This window comes from Rhinoraja longicauda, chromosome 7 (assembly GCF_053455715.1).
Source record: "Rhinoraja longicauda isolate Sanriku21f chromosome 7, sRhiLon1.1, whole genome shotgun sequence".
Lineage (NCBI taxonomy): Eukaryota > Metazoa > Chordata > Chondrichthyes > Rajiformes > Arhynchobatidae > Rhinoraja > Rhinoraja longicauda.
Genome location: NC_135959.1, coordinates 26472323 through 26487943, shown reverse-complemented (window position 1 = coordinate 26487943; position 15621 = coordinate 26472323). Strand labels below are relative to the sequence as shown.

Genomic DNA, 15621 nt, shown 5'->3' with positions numbered 1-15621 from the left:
CCCTTCATCAATTGTGGCATGGTGGCGCAGCGGTAGAGTTGCTGCCTTACCGCGAATGCAGCGCCGTCGACTCAGGTTCGATCCTGACTGGGGGGGCCGTCTGTACGGAGCTTGTACGTTCTCCCCGTGACCTGCGTGGGTTTTCTCCGAGATCTTCGGTTTCCTCCCACACTCCAAAGACGTACAGGTATGTAGGTTAATTGGCTGGGCAAATGTAAAAATTGTCCCTAGTGGGAGTGTTAGTGTTGCGGGGATCGCTGGGCGGCGCGGACCCGGTGGGCCTAAGGGCCTGTTTCTGCGCTGTATCTCTAAATCTAAAAAACATCAGAAACAGGAGTAAATCATTCAGCTCCTCATACCTACTCTATCATTCAAAAGGATTGGTAGACACAAAATGCTGGAGTAACTCAGCAGGTCAGGCAGCATCTCGGGAGAGAAGGAATGGGTGACATTTAGGGTCGAGACCCTTCGTCAGACTGATGTCAAGGGAGGGGGCGGGACAAAGATAGGATGTAGTCGGAGACAGGAAGATTAGTGGCAGAACTGGGATGGGGGAGGGGATAGAGAGGGGAAGCAGGGACTACCTGAAATTAGAGAAGTCAATATTCATACCGCTGTGGTGTAAACTGCCCAAGCGAAATATGAGGTGCTGTTCCTCCAATTTGCCCTGGGCCTCACTCTGACAATAGAGGAGGCCCAGGACAAAAAGGTCAGATTGGGAATGGGAGGGGGAGTTGAAGTGCTGAGACACCGGGAGATCAGGTTGGTTGAGACAGACTGAGCAGAGGTGTTGAGCGAAACGATCGCTTGGTCTATAATAGATGAGGCTCTCACTAGGGTCTCCTCAATATTCCGCAGCTCCGCTCTTGCTCCCCCTCCCCCCATTCGTAACAAGGATAGAGTCCCCCTTGTCCTCGCCTTCCACCCCATCAGCCGTCGCATACAACAAATTATCCTCCAACATTTCCGCCACCTCCAACGGGACCCCACTACTGGCCAGATCTTCACATCTCCATCCTTTTCTGCTTTTCGCAGAGACCATTCCCTCCGAAACTCCCTGGTCCTCTCGTCCATTCCTACCAAATCACCCCCTCCCCAGGTACCTTCCCCTGCAACCGCAGGAGATGCAACACCTGTCCCTTTACCTCCCCCCTCGACTCCATCCAAGGACCCAAACAGTCCTTCCAGGTGAGGCAGAGGTTCACCTGCACCTCCTCCAACATCATCTATTGTATCCGCTGTTCCAGATGTCAACTTCTCTACATCCGCGAGACCAAGCACAGGCTCGGCTATCGTTTCGCTCAACACCTCCGCTCAGTCCGTCTCAACCAACCTGATCTCCCGGTAGCTCAGCACTTCAACTCCCCTTCCAATTCCCAATCTGACCTTTCTGTCCTGGGCCTCCTCCATTGTCAGAGTGAGACCCAGCACAAATTGGAGGAACAGCACCTCATATTTCGCTTGGGCAGTTTACACCCCAGCGGTACGAACATTGACTTCTCTAACTTCAGGTAGTCCCTGCTTCCCCTCTCTATCCCTTCTCCCTTCCCAGTTCTCCCACTAGTCTTCCTGTCTCCAGCTTCATCCTAACTTTGTCCCACCCCCTCCCCTGACATCAGTCTGAAGAAGAGTCTCAACCCAAAATGTCACCCATGCCTTCTCCCCCGAGATGCTGCCTGACTCGTTGAGTTACTCCAGCATTTTGTGTCAACCTTCGATTTAAACCAGCATCTGCAGTTTTTTTTGCCCTACATTTCCCCTATTCAATAGGATTGTATCTGATCGGTTAATGGAAAACCACCATTCTGTATCAACTGAGATCACATGATTCCTTTAAGCTTCAAAAGTCTAAAATCATCTTTCTTTCTGTTTCTACCTCTGTTCATCTAATGAAAAACCTTAATAAAGCCCACTTAATTGTCCATGATTTTGGTCATCTATCCTTATAGTTGACATAGCCTAAAATCACTAACTTGAAGATACCATATGTATTGTTCTACTTTTTTTCTCATTAGGTTTTTTTGGTTTTAATACCTAACTCTTGAAAACATCCAGTGAATTGGTCTCCACAATCTCACTATACTTGTGCATATGGCACAAGCAGGTGGGACTAGTGTAGCTGGGACATGTTGGCCAGTGTGGGCAAATTGGGCCGAAGGGTCTGTTTCCACACTGTATCACTCTATAACTCTATATGGCAATGAACTGGACTTGAATATAATATCAATTTTCTGTTCTTACCCTCATTCAATAAGTCTGAAGGGTCTCAATCCGAAATGTCACCCTTTCCTTCTCTCCAGAGATGCTGCCTATCCCGCTGAGTTACTCCAGCATTTTTTCTTGTTTTACACCATCTGTAAACCAACACCTGTATTCCTACCACAATTTAACAGAACTGTTTGCCTTCTTCCTCTCTTTCCAAGCTGACATTTCTCCCACAATTCATTCACCTTTATTGGCTTGTAAACAATTGTTTCCAGCCTTTGCTGTTGTTTCTGCCTTGTTCTGCATGATATCAAGTGCAAGTATCTCGGCCCGAAACAGGGTCGAGATGCTGCCTGTCGCGCTGAGTTACCCCAGCATGTTGTGTCCATCTTCGGACATATTATACAACCTATGAATACTTGTGTGAAGAAGGGTCTCGACCTGAAACGTCACCCATTCCTTCTCTCCCGAGATGCTGCCCGACCTGCTGAGTTACTCCAGCATTTTGTGAATAAATCGATTTGTACCAGCATCTGCAGTTATTTTCTTAAGCTATGAATACTGATCTGTAGCCCAGAGAGGGAGCACATATGTGTATGGTTAAAGTGACATTGTGGGTGTGGGTGGAGGGGCAGAGACCCTTCTTCAGACCCGAAACGTCACCTATTTCTTCTCTGCAGAGATGCTGCCTGCCCTGTTGAGTTACTCCAGCATATTGTGTCTACCTTCGATGTAAACCAACATTGCAGTTCCTTCCAGGTCGGAACCGTTCACCCTCGGCCCGCAGCTGACAGCTGCACCAGACCCTGGCTGAGCAACGTTTGCTCTCCGGGTAACTCGCTTGCAGTTGCACCGTTCGCTCCCGACCCCTCGGCGCCCACTTACCAAGCGACTTGTCCTCTCGCCGACTGCAGCGACTTGAAAATGCCGCCGGAAAGCAGCGCCTGCCCGCCACCGACAGGACCCCGGCAACCGCCGCGTAACAGCCTCCCTCCTGGCCTGGAGGTCCACAGATGGCGCAGCAGCGGCTGCCCTGGAAGACCACGACCCGCAGCGCCCTCCGTGCTGGAGGACCACGACTCACAGCACCCTCTATGTCGGATGACCATGGCTCACAGCGCCCTCTTTGTTGGAGGACCGCGTCTTACGGAGCCCTCTGGAACCAACGTTTACCCCCTAGCTGCTGCCAGCTCGTCGCGAGCGGCGGATTTTAATACATTTAATCGTTTTATTTTGGAAGAATCAATGTTGAAGTCCAAAATCTTCGTGAAGAAGACGAGGTCGGGAGGAGTGCTGAAGATCGTCCGTGAGCACTACCTGCGCGACGACATCGTGTGCGGCTGGCGGCCGTGCGAGGAGTGCGAGGCTCCGGCCCAGGAGGACCAGGACCCGGACCAAGTCCAGGTCCAGGTCCCGGACCGGGCCCACCTCAACGATGAGCCCCTCACCAGCAGCGAGCTCTGCCCGCAACCCCACTTCGTCCTGCCCGACACCAACGTGATACTTCACCAGGTAGAGTTTACTTCGCCTGAAGAAACCAGAAACGTGACCCATTCATTCCATCTCTTCAGAGATGCTGTCTGTCCCGCTGAATTACTCCAGCATTCTGTGTCTCTTTTCGGAGTTTAGTTTATTGTTGTCACGTATACCGTGGCACAGTGAAAAGTCTTGTGTGTTCACCAGTCAACCGAAAGACAATGTATGATTACAATCGAGCCATTCACAGTGTACAGAAACATTATAAGAGTGCGAGTTAAAGCCAGTGAAGGTAGTCCGAGGGCCTCCAAAGGTAAGATAGTAGTTCAGGACTGCTCTCTGGTTGTGGTAGGATGGATCAGTTGTCCGATAACAGCTACGAAGAAACTGCCCCTGAATCTGCACATTTTCACACTTCGAAACCTTTTGCTCAATAGGGGAGGGGAGAAGAGGGAGTGGCCAGGTTGCAATTCGTCCTTGATTATGCTGCAGGTAGCGGAAGTAGTAAATGGAAGAGAGGATGGTTGGTTTGTGTGTGACTGGGCTGCCTGCACAATTCTCTGCAATTTCATGTGGTAGAGGCGCTGGGGCTGCAGTGTGGTGAGAAGGTCGAGAGTGGGTTGGGGTGATTCAAAGAATCACACAACATGGTAATGGGCCTTTGGCCCAACGATTCCATACTGACCAAAATGCCTTTCCACGTTTGTTCCATTTGCCTGCATCTGGTCCCCCTCTTTACTTTTTTATCTACATATTCGCCATGGCTGTAACATATTCTATACTGTTTAATTTCTCTTTTTGCACCTAATGTTGATGTTCTATATGGCCTGACTATACTCATCAATATGATTTGACTGAATAACACACAAACAAAACTTTTCACTGTAACTTGGTACATGTAACAATAATATAGCCACACCATCAATAATATAGTAATATCCCCTGAAACCTCAAGGATACACGAGACAGCAGATGCTTGGATTGTAAGCAACCCAGGCTAAAGCATTCCTATTCATTTACCTGTTTATATATATATATATAAAAGATTAGAGTGGGTGTGAAGTGGATGGGTGGTGATGCTTGTGCAGTGGAAGTAGGGTGAGGGGTGAAACATTGAACACAATGATATTAATTGTTTCTTCTTGCGTTTGAGGCAGCAGAAATTATGTAACTCCCTCCAGGCACTGTAGCCAGTGCAATGTGCTGTTGTCAAGGGCCGTGAGGTCTACCCCTCCACCAGGGGGACGGAGGACAGTGCAGTAGAAAATGACGTGCTGCGCTGTTTGCTGGTCTGCTTCACACACGCAAGCTGCTGATGAACGCAACCCCCCAACGATGCATGTTGGTGTTGAACCGGCGACCCACTCTTTGCGGGGCATGTCCGAGCTGGGTGGGGCTGTGGTGTTCGGTGCAACAGTGAATTGAGGAGGTCGCGATGTCTGTTCCCAGCTGGTTCTCCATGTTCCTAGTATGTTGAAACCGGAGCCACAGAGGGCCGCTGCTTGACGGGAGAAAGGGCGACGGGACGACAGGCGTTGAGGTTCCAGTTGCTGTGAATCCTGGGCAAGGTGGTGCAAAGGATGTTTGGCGTCCGATGGGGCCTTGCACACCAGCCTATGAGTGAAGAACTCTCTGTGAAGCTTGGCGGGCGTGATACCTGCGAGCACCAGCAGGAGATCCGTTGGAGTAGGGCGTAGGCAGCCAGTGATGATCCGCATGGTGTCGTTGAAGGTGGCGTCTAGCTTGCTGGGATGAGCGCTGCTACATCATGCTGGGGCGGCGTACTCAGCGGCGCTGTACACGCAAGCACTGGTTCGGAGAGTAGATGTCCTGGTGCCTCATGACGATCCGGCCAAGCAACGCAGGAGGCTGTTCCGTGCCGAGTCTTTAGCACGGATAGCTTCAAGCTGTTGCTTGTAGGTCAGCTGCCAATCTAGTTTCACCCCGAGGTATGTAGGAAATGGGTTGTAGAATAGGGGTGACCCATTGAGGGTGACGGTTAGCTGGCGTTGAGCTTCCTTGTTCAGGTGAAAGGCCATTGTGGTGGTTTTTGCCACACTCAGTTTTAGTCTCCAGGTCTTAAGGTAGCCCGCGACAAGTTTCATATCCGCCGAGAGCACATCCTCAACATTTGACCAACATCCTCAACATTTGTTCGTGTGCAGTAGGGCCAAGTCATCTGCGTATCCATACTGGCGCGAGGTCGTGCGTGGCATATCGCGGATATAGAGATTGAAGAGCATGGGGGCCAGTACCGAGCCTTGGAGGACTCAGTTTCTTAGGTATTGCAGTCGGCTAGATTGTCTGTCGCTGGTCTTGAGTACAAAACTGCGGTTGGCAAGGATGTTAGCAAGGAACCGCACTAAATGACGGTCAGGGATGGTGCGGAGGAGCTTCACGATCAGGCCCTGGTGCCACACAGTATCATAGGCAGCGGTGAGGTCCACCAGTGTGATGCCCACCTTGTGACCCTTTTTGAAACTGTCTTCAATGCCATTGGTCAGCTTGACTATTTGATGGATGGTGCAGCGTCCACGCCGAAATCCGGCTTGTTCAGCGGGTAGTTGAAGGTCGACGATTGGATCAAGCCGGGCCAGGAGAAGCCGTTCGAGGAGCTTGTATGGGACACAGAGGAGTGAGATGGGCCGATAGTTCCTTGGGTCATCCGCAGGCTTGTTTGGTTTTGGTAGCGCAATGATGGTGGCTTTCCGCCAGATCGAGGCAAGAGGAGTAGAACTCACGGAGCCAGACCAGGCATTTAGGGCCACAGTGTTTCAGGAATTCTGGGGGGATGTTATCAGGACCCTGGGCTTTTCCACATTTCAGTTGAGAGATGACAGAAGAAAGTTCTGCAGAGGAAAAGGGTGCTGACAGGTGCCCATCAGCACCTGGAGCTTTCCAAAGATTAGTGGATTCCTGTTTGACAGAACGAGTATGGTTCTTGTCCACGTCTTTGGAGTGGCCATTGGCCAGGAACTGGTGGGCGATGGAGTTGGCCGTGACAGGGCAATGCTTTGGGCGGGTACTTCGACCGGTGAGGCGATTGAAGGTCTTCCACACCACCCTACTGGAGTTTGTGTAGTCGATTCCTTGGACTGTCTGCAGAAGCAAATTAATTGTTTAAAAAAAAGGTATTTGGTTGCATTTATGCAAATAAAAACAAAAATATTCTAGGAATGTTCAACAGGGTAATCCAGCATCTGAGTGGAGAAGTGGAGGGTTGCCTAGCAGTGAATTGAATGGTAATCAAAAGGACACAGGTATTCAGAAATCAGTTGATTGGACATTGGAATAAATGCAGAAAATACTGGAAACACTCAAGAGATTGGGTATGTTCAATTGTACAGTGTACCATGTCGGCATGTGAGGGTGGCATGGTGGCACAGCGGTAGAGCTTCTGCCTTTCAGCACCAGAGACCCGGGTTCAATCCTGACTACGGATGCTTGTCTGTTCAGAGTTTGTACGTTCACCCTGTGTTGTGCATGGATTTTCCCAGAGATCTCTATTTTCATCCCACACTCCAAAGACATACAGGTTTGTAAGTTAATTGGAATGTAAAAATGTCCCCAATGGTGTAGGATAGCATTAATGTGTGGGGATCGCTGGTCGGTGTGGGCTCGGTGAGCCGAAGGACCTGTTTCCGCACTGTAGCTCTAAACTAAAATAAACTATGCATTATTGAGCGTTGTATTTCTTTATTGTGATTTTCCGCAACACGAACCCTTTTATTCCTATAGAATCCTATGCTATAGTGGAGATGCATTCCTACGGGAAGTTGCACTGTAAACAGTAATACCCCTATGGGTGCATTGTCTCCAGGCCATTAGAATTCTGGTTGTATTGTAGGGAGAAAAGAAAAGATTGTTTAATTAACTGGAAAATGAAAGGAACATTGTACAAGTTTCAATAGAAGAGATTGTCAGTTTCCAAATGAAATCTCTCAAGTGGCTTCCTGCTGTAAAGCAGCAGCCTGCGATCATTTTCCTTGGTAAAATTAGTTAGGGTTAATTTTTTAAATCATAATTTTTGTAAGAGTTATTTTTTAATTCTGTATCTCAAATATTTTGAGAATTTTGTTCGGGAGAATTTATATACGCCATTGGACTAGACTAATGGAAGGTGGGTGGGGGGGATGATCGTGGGGATCACTGCATTTTACTGTTCATTTGGCTCATAGGAACATGTATAGTTGCTGTAGAAAACAAATATCCTAACAATGGCTCCAGAGTCTGAAGAAGGGTCTCGTCCTGAAACGTCACCCATTCCTTCTCTCCAGAAATGTTGCCTGTCCCGCTGAGTTGCTCCAGCTTTTTCTGTCTATCTTCGGCTTCAGAATTGTTCTTTTCAATTCATATTTGTATATAGATGATTTACAGCAGTTTAAAAAAAAATGTTTGCATTCACTTTTAGATTGATATCCTTGAACATCCTGCGATCCAGAATGTGATAATGCTGCAGACAGTGTTGCAAGAAGTCAGACATCGAAGTGCTCCAGTGTACAAAAGAATCAAGGATGTAATTCACAACCCTGAAAAGCATTTTTACACTTTCACAAATGAACATCACAAGTAAGAGATAGATAAAATATATATTTTTTGTGATTTAGACACAAATAACAGACTGAGTTACATGTAAGGCCTTTTATTTTACCTTTTATAAATAAAATTGCATGAAGGAATGTTAAAACCAGCTATCTTGTTTCCCTGTACTGAATAGGTCTTTGAGAATATATGCTGAATTTATTCCCATTTGGCCCTAATTTAATTATTCTCAAAACAATGATAGTCTAACTGTGTTTTGATGTGGCCGTATCATATTGTGTCATTCTCATTGCATAGATGGAGGTCATTCAGTGAGTGTGCACCAGTGAGTGCATCAGTGAATGTGCATCAGCTCTCGCAGTGATCTCATTTATCCACTTGCTTTCTTTGCAACCTGCCTGTTCTGCCAACGTAGGATTATTTTCAGTAACCAATTAGCTTACCTGTCAGGATGCCTTTGGGATGTTGACTCAGAGCAAGTCCACATGGTCACAGGGTAAATGTGCCTCTTTCCACACTGGCAACTCTGAAGGCCACTATTAAACTCAGCACGCTGAAGTTTTGAGCATATTAGTTGTGCCAATTTAATGATTGGGAATGTCACTGTGTGGATTTCTGCTAATGGTGCATGTTAAAATTAATGACATAATGTATGGTTATGTGGAAATATGACAGAACTTTAATCTGTTTGATCCTGTCATCCCTCATCTCTCACTCTTACCTTCACCTTACTTTCCCTCTGATTCTGTCTCTAATTCAAGTCTATAATTCAGAATATATCAATACAATACAATACAATACAATATATCTTTATTGTCATTGCACAGGGGTACAACGAGATTGGGAATGTGCCTCCCATACGATGCAATAAATTAATTAGCTAGTCAGTATTAATTTAAACAACCCAATGAAACAAATTAGAACAGTTTTAAAACAGAATAAAGTGCAATCTGATTGATATGTGTGGTAATTGTGCCAAGCATTGCTGCTGGCAACATGTTTCCAAAAGAGAAATTCTCAAATACAAGTGAATAGTGGTAGACTCCCATAATCAAATCTGACTATTGTTTCATAATAATTAATTCAGAGTGATAGTAATTACAGTATTTCAGGTATCATCATATACCAATAAGACCAGAGTTGCAGACTGAATAAAATAGTTCCACTAAACCTTGTGCTCTGTTGAATCATGATGCTAAATCTGGGGGGAGGGAATCACTCTGAAATGATAATATCATCACATTCCAGAGAGCAAAGTTTGTTATATGCAATTTGATCTTCTGATTTTCAACACAATGGGTGCATATTGATGATGTTCTTTGTACATTTTTCAGTCCATTGTTTTTTTAATCTGCATTCAATGAAATTTTTCCACTGCTATTTCTGATAGACATGCCATTCTGGCAGGTGCAGATTGTCACCTGATAAGCATTGATATCTGTGTTATTGGGAATTCAATATGAATCTATTTTAAAATCCGTAACATGTGTTACCTCCTTAGAGATACCTACATAGAACAAGAACAAGGTGAAGGAACAAATGACAGAAATGATCGAGCAATACGAGTAGCAGTGAAATGGTATAATGAGCATCTGAAAAAATCGCAAAACAGCAATGTGCACATTCAGGTTATCTTAATGACAAATGACAGAAAGAATAAAGAGCGTGCTGAAAAAGATGGCCTGACTGCATTTACTTGTAAGTATGAGAATAGAGGAAAATTTGTTGGCAAACCACTGAAATACTGCTGGAAATCTGGTAAAATGCTTCTTGTAAAATATGATATGTACTTGCAGAAATGGTGAGCAGTTTATCCCACTTACATTAAATAGGCCGAGTACCAAATAATTTGATATGCTCAACACATCAAAATTGACAAGCACATGTTGAAATTCTTGGCAGATCAGGAAACATCTGTGAAGGTAAATGTATAGTTTACTTGTCTATTTCCCTTCACAGATGCTGTCTGACTGACTGAGTTCCTCCAGCAGCACTTTTTTTTGCCATAGATTCCAGAATCTGTGGTCTCTTATGCCACTTTAACGATTGTCTCTTTTAGTTCCCTGTGCTGGTTTGAAAAATAAATTACTATTAAGTGTATGATCATGTCTTACAGAGCTAAATCATTTATTGCTATCTTGGACACTAATGAAGAATATATTTCAATTTTTCATTTACACACTAAAAACACCCGAAATATGATATCTATCATTAATAGAATACATGTTGATTTACAATGCATATGTAAGAGGTATAACTATACAGAAAAACATGAGACTGCAGATGCTGGAAAGAGGGGAGGGGGATGGCAAGAAGGGCCAATGAGTGATTGGTGAATGAAGGAGGAGGAAGAGATGACTGTTAGATTGAACTACGTGGGGGAAGAGGAGAAGCGGAAGAGTTGAGAGATAAAGGCAGGTGCATGATAAGTGGAGGCAAACAAAAGAAAGGTAGGTGGAGCCAGGAAGGGGGAGGGGAAGTTGGTGTATGAAAAGTGTGGGTGGTAGATGGATGGGGAGGGGAATGCAAAGAGTGATAGGGGTCTGGAGGGGAGTATGAGGAAGGGGATGAAAATGGAAGGATTGGGAAGTGAGGTAGCGCGAGGATACCAGGGAGGTGAGGGTTAACCACAATTGGAAAATTCAATTTTCATGCCAATTGGGCCACGAGTTCAAGTTACAGGGGTAGAATTAGGCCATTCAGTCAATCGAGTCCACTCTACCATTTAATCATGGATGATCTCTGCCTCCTAATCCCATTTTCCTGCCTTCTCCCCATAACCCTTGATACCTGTTCTAATCAAGAATTTGGCTATCTCTGCCTTAAAAATATCCACTGACTTGGCCTCCACGGCATGAGTTCCACAGATTAACTACCCTTTGATGACCCAGGAAGAATATGAGGCATTATTCCTCGAGTTTGCATTGGGCCTCATCCTGGGAGTGGAGGAGGCCAAGGATAGACAGTGTGAGAATGGTAAGGGGACTTCTGTTCTGTTCAGCACTGCCTTCAACCACTGAAGGTCACCTCACCTACTGTCTCCTTTCTCTGTTCATTTATTTATTTACTTATTTATCTATTTATTAATTTCCCTATGTTCTCAAAATCTCTGTAAAGCGTCTTTGAGTATATGAAAAGCGCTATATAAATAAAATGTATTATTATTATTATTATTACTTCTTGGTCCATTGGCTCCTATCTCACTCCTCCCCCTCTCTTTATATTGGCTATCTTCCCTCATCCCTCTCAGTCTAGATGCAACGTTGACTGAAATGTTAGCAATTCCTTTTTCCTTGCAGAGGCTTCTCAACCTGTTTTTCTTCCACTAGATTGTTATAGCTTTACAATAGTTCCTACAGAGTTACCATTGTACGTTTTAAGATTTTAGGATATGGGATAATGTGTGAAAGTGGCATTGAGATAGAAGAACAACTATGATCTACCTGTCTGCAGGCTTGAGGGGCTGAATGGCTTGCTCTTGTTTCTGTTCTCTGATGTTCCAACAGAGGATAATCTTTCCTTGGGTTGATTTATGATTCTGCGTGGTTCAATAATGAAACATCTTTCCCACCACATCTTGCTTTTAGGTGATGAATATATCAAAAGTTTGGCTGGAAATCCTGAACTGATTGATCGACTGGCTTGCATTGCTGATGCTACTGTAAGTACTTTTGAAAGATTTACATTATGAAGTAATGGGACAGGGTTTATAATTATTTAAGTGTCCTGTGGAATCTTATTTGGCTAATGAGAAAGATGAAAACGATCAAATCAATATTATAAGCAGTGTGGCATTCCTGAGTAACCCAGATCAGCCGATGTACAATCTTGCTAATTTGGCCATAATATATCCTTATTTTGCATTGATGCACAATTGACTGATAGAAATAGTGGGATAGAATTTATCATCGTCACAGAAGTTGTCATCTTCTACACAAAATCACAATAATAATGAATGGAAGTTAAACAAACACAGTGATTCCAGTATTTAAGGATCCAAGGCATTCAAGTCATACAGTTGTACAGCAGAGAAATGGGTTGTTTCGGCGCAACTTGTTCACGCTGACTGGGATGTTTATCTACACTAATCCCATTTGCCCACATTAGGCCTGTATCCCTTATTCCTTATTTATCCAAATATAACTTTGGTGGCTTGTTCGATATAACCGCCATATTCTGTGTGGAAAAAATTGCCCTCAAAACATTTTTAAAGTTTAAATCTATGGACACCTCCATACCAAGAAAAGAACTTTGACAATCTACCCTATCTATGTCCCTCATAATATTTCAAAACCTCAATAAGGTTGCCCCCCCCCCCCCCCCCCCCACCATCCTACGATTCAGTGAAAATAAAACTAGCCTATCTAATCTCTTCTTGTAAGTAAATCTTGGATGAAAATATCCTGGCTGAAACACTGCTATCTGCTAACACTGCTATCCATTTTGCAAGCCTCACTCAGAGTCAGGCTGTTCAGATCAGATGCAGTGTATTTTTTAAACCTTCAATAACATTTAAAATCTTGGTAGCATTAAAATCTTTTCTTTAATTTAACAAAAACAAAAGTCTGAGTTATCTCATGCTAAATTGACTAAAATCTGCTTTATTATTAATAACAGTGAGTTGAAATTTAAAGTCCTGGTGTGGATTTTCTATTCTGATGGAACAGCCCACCTCAGCAGTGCTGCCTATGAGCTGCTTGCCTAAACCCTTCCTATCTATATAATAAACATTTGAAGTTTCCTCAGCTCCCTTTCCTTCCAGTAAATCTCTTAACACCAGAAGTAACACCATCAGCTTTATAGACCCTAACATCCACCTTCTCCATAAAATTCACACTAGATTGTTTTTCATTGAATACGAATTCTTGCACTCTAAAATTCAAAAACTTTCGTTCTTGGTGCCTTTCTAATAAAATGTCAACTCAATTGAAAAGCTGGCAAACTGAAAATCTATCCTGACTGAAGCCATCCACCAAACTATTATCAACACTTTCATCCACATTGGGATTTATTTGACGAGGGCCAATATGCTTGGACCCCAAACACAACATGACCCTAATCACTGGAACTACAGGTAGTTCTGCTATAATGGGCATTTTCATACTGTGAATTGGAAATTGACAAGCAGAAAAAAGAGTTGTCTTGCAAAAAATGTCTTGAAAGTAAAATCTTCCATGTAATCTCCTGACAGTAATCAGACACCATTGTCTCTTTTTGATCAATAAGGGTGTCAAGGGTTACGGGGAGGTGGCAGAGGAATGGAGTTGAGCGAGAAAGATAGATCAGCCATGATTGAATGGCTGAGTAAACTTGATGGGCCAAATCGCATAATTCTGCTCCTAGAATTTACAAACATGTGAACATAGTCTGTTACACATCAAGCAACTACTGAAATTGACAAGCAATTGCTGCTATTGACACTTGTGCAATGAAACTCTGTGTAAACAAAGTAACATACTTGCAGTAACAAAAATAAACATATAGCTATTAAAGACTTTATTTTTGAAAATAACGCTGAAAAAAACCTTTTGTTACTGCAAGCCTGAAACCTTCTGGTCCTAATGCCATTGTTTTTCTCATTGACACAATTGTATTTATAATGTGGTTTTCTATAATGCAAGGTTTTTGAGGAATGCAACTATCATATTATAGCAGAACTACCTGTACCTGAATCACTGCCCGGATTAGATATCCCATTTTCCACACTATTAAACACGGCCTGATTTAACACAGCTTCCTTTTTGCTAAACTCAGCCTCTTATCCAAAAACTGCTATCGGTTTTCAAACTGAGAACCTTAACAATTCATTTTCTTTCTTGAATATTTTTGTTTCCTTTTCAGTCCAAGTGGATGGAGGCCTCCCTTTCTTCGTCTCCCAAATAAGAAGTTTTTTGTAAATTTATCATTGCAGCTTTGCATTGGTTGGTGCTTTCTCATATGCAGCTCGAGTTCGATCAACTGCAATGGGAAATGAGTGAAAACATCATTTAATATGAAGTACCTTATACAGTATTGAAAACTTGTAGTGATTGGCTCATTTAGTGTAAATAAAAAAATGAATTTTGTTTCATTGTAGAAAGAAATAGAGAGCAGTAAGCTGATTTTTACAGAACATTTGGCTCTGTCCAAAATACAACAAGGTTTGAAGTCTAATTCTTACCTCCAAGGAACCTTTCGAGCCAACAGAGACAATTATCTGGAAGCTACAGTCTGGGTCCATGGTGAAGAAGGAAAAATCAAAGAGGTGAATCTGTTTATTTCTTTGTATCCCTTCATCTGATGTTTAGTTTTGAAGAGAATGGGTTGGAACTTTTAGTTTCTGAGGGAATTCTGTGATCTTTAGGGTTTCCAATTTGGATCCCTTTAAATTTGGTTCAGTGGAAGTCTGTTGCCTATGGCAACAAGGGTTGAACATGAATGAGTTTTGACATTGTTAGTCCACATCAACCCCATGGTGTAAATTATCTTTCCTGTTTTTTTTAAGTTACTTCTGAAATTTTCATTGACCAGTAAAGATGATGGTCCATGACTTAATCTAGGATAAAAATAAAAAGCCTTTACCGTTACATGTTCTAGGAATTAGGATATTCCTCATGTTCTTAAATTTTTAATGGAATCTCAGTATTTTTCTAGTTCAATAAAAAATGTGATGTATGCATCACACTGTAAGTAGCTTCTACAGGGTGTTTCCAATTGTATTTCACCAATGTAATAGATAAATGTATAAAGCACCGTACACAATACTTACTAATTATACTAAGTAACTTAGAAATATGGTGAAAACAAATTAATATTGGATTTGACTTGTGTTATTGCAGATCCTTATTCAGGGGCTGAAGAATCTAAATCGCGCTATTCATGAAGATACAGTAGCTGTAGAATTGCTCCCCAAAGAAATGTGGATTGCACCATCAGCAGTTGTACTTCAAGATGAAGACCAAGCTGAAGAAGCTGGAGAGGATGAGCAAGAACTACTTGTAAGATCTAATACTGTGCCCATTTACTGCATTGCTAGTAGAATGTTAGAAAGTATACATCATAATAACCAGAATTTAATTTGGCCAAATTGACCTATATCCAAATGATTATCATGTAAACTTCAGTAATTGTCTTTGTAAGCATTGTTTTTTTTGTGAAGGGTTGTGGCATAGGCAGTGTAGATGCTGAAATTAAGACTGCATTTTAAAATGCCAAAAGAGGCGGCACGGTAGCGCAGCGGTAGAGTTGCTGCTTTACAGCGAATGCAGCGCCGGAGACTCAGGTTCGATCCTGACTACGGGTGCTGCACTGTAAGGAGTTTGTACGTTCTCCCCGTGACCTGCGTGGGTTTTCTCCGAGATCTTCGGTTTCCTCCCACACTCCAAAGACGTACAGGTATGTAGGTTAATTGGCTGGGTA

At 43.4% G+C, this 15621-nt stretch overlaps 2 protein-coding genes across 4 annotated transcripts in view; one reads left to right on the top strand and one right to left on the bottom strand.

Moving 5' to 3' along the window:
- The window catches only part of pibf1 (progesterone immunomodulatory binding factor 1), a 91546-nt gene extending 88218 nt beyond the window's left edge, over positions 1–3328 (bottom strand). For both annotated transcript variants that reach the window (XM_078402278.1, XM_078402277.1), the window contains exon 1: positions 3091–3328. The gene's annotated coding sequence lies outside the window, so the exon portion shown is untranslated. The remainder of the gene's footprint in view (positions 1–3090) is intronic.
- A 20-nt stretch (positions 3329–3348) lies between these two features.
- dis3 (DIS3 exosome endoribonuclease and 3'-5' exoribonuclease) overlaps positions 3349–15621 on the top strand; it is a 30598-nt gene continuing 18325 nt past the window's right edge. For both annotated transcript variants that reach the window (XM_078402275.1, XM_078402276.1), the window contains exons 1-6: positions 3349–3717; positions 8093–8250; positions 9725–9921; positions 11811–11884; positions 14300–14467; positions 15042–15200. In XM_078402275.1, the coding sequence (XP_078258401.1) occupies positions 3451–3717; positions 8093–8250; positions 9725–9921; positions 11811–11884; positions 14300–14467; positions 15042–15200 (1023 nt within the window). In that variant the 5' untranslated portion in view covers positions 3349–3450. The remainder of the gene's footprint in view (positions 3718–8092; positions 8251–9724; positions 9922–11810; positions 11885–14299; positions 14468–15041; positions 15201–15621) is intronic.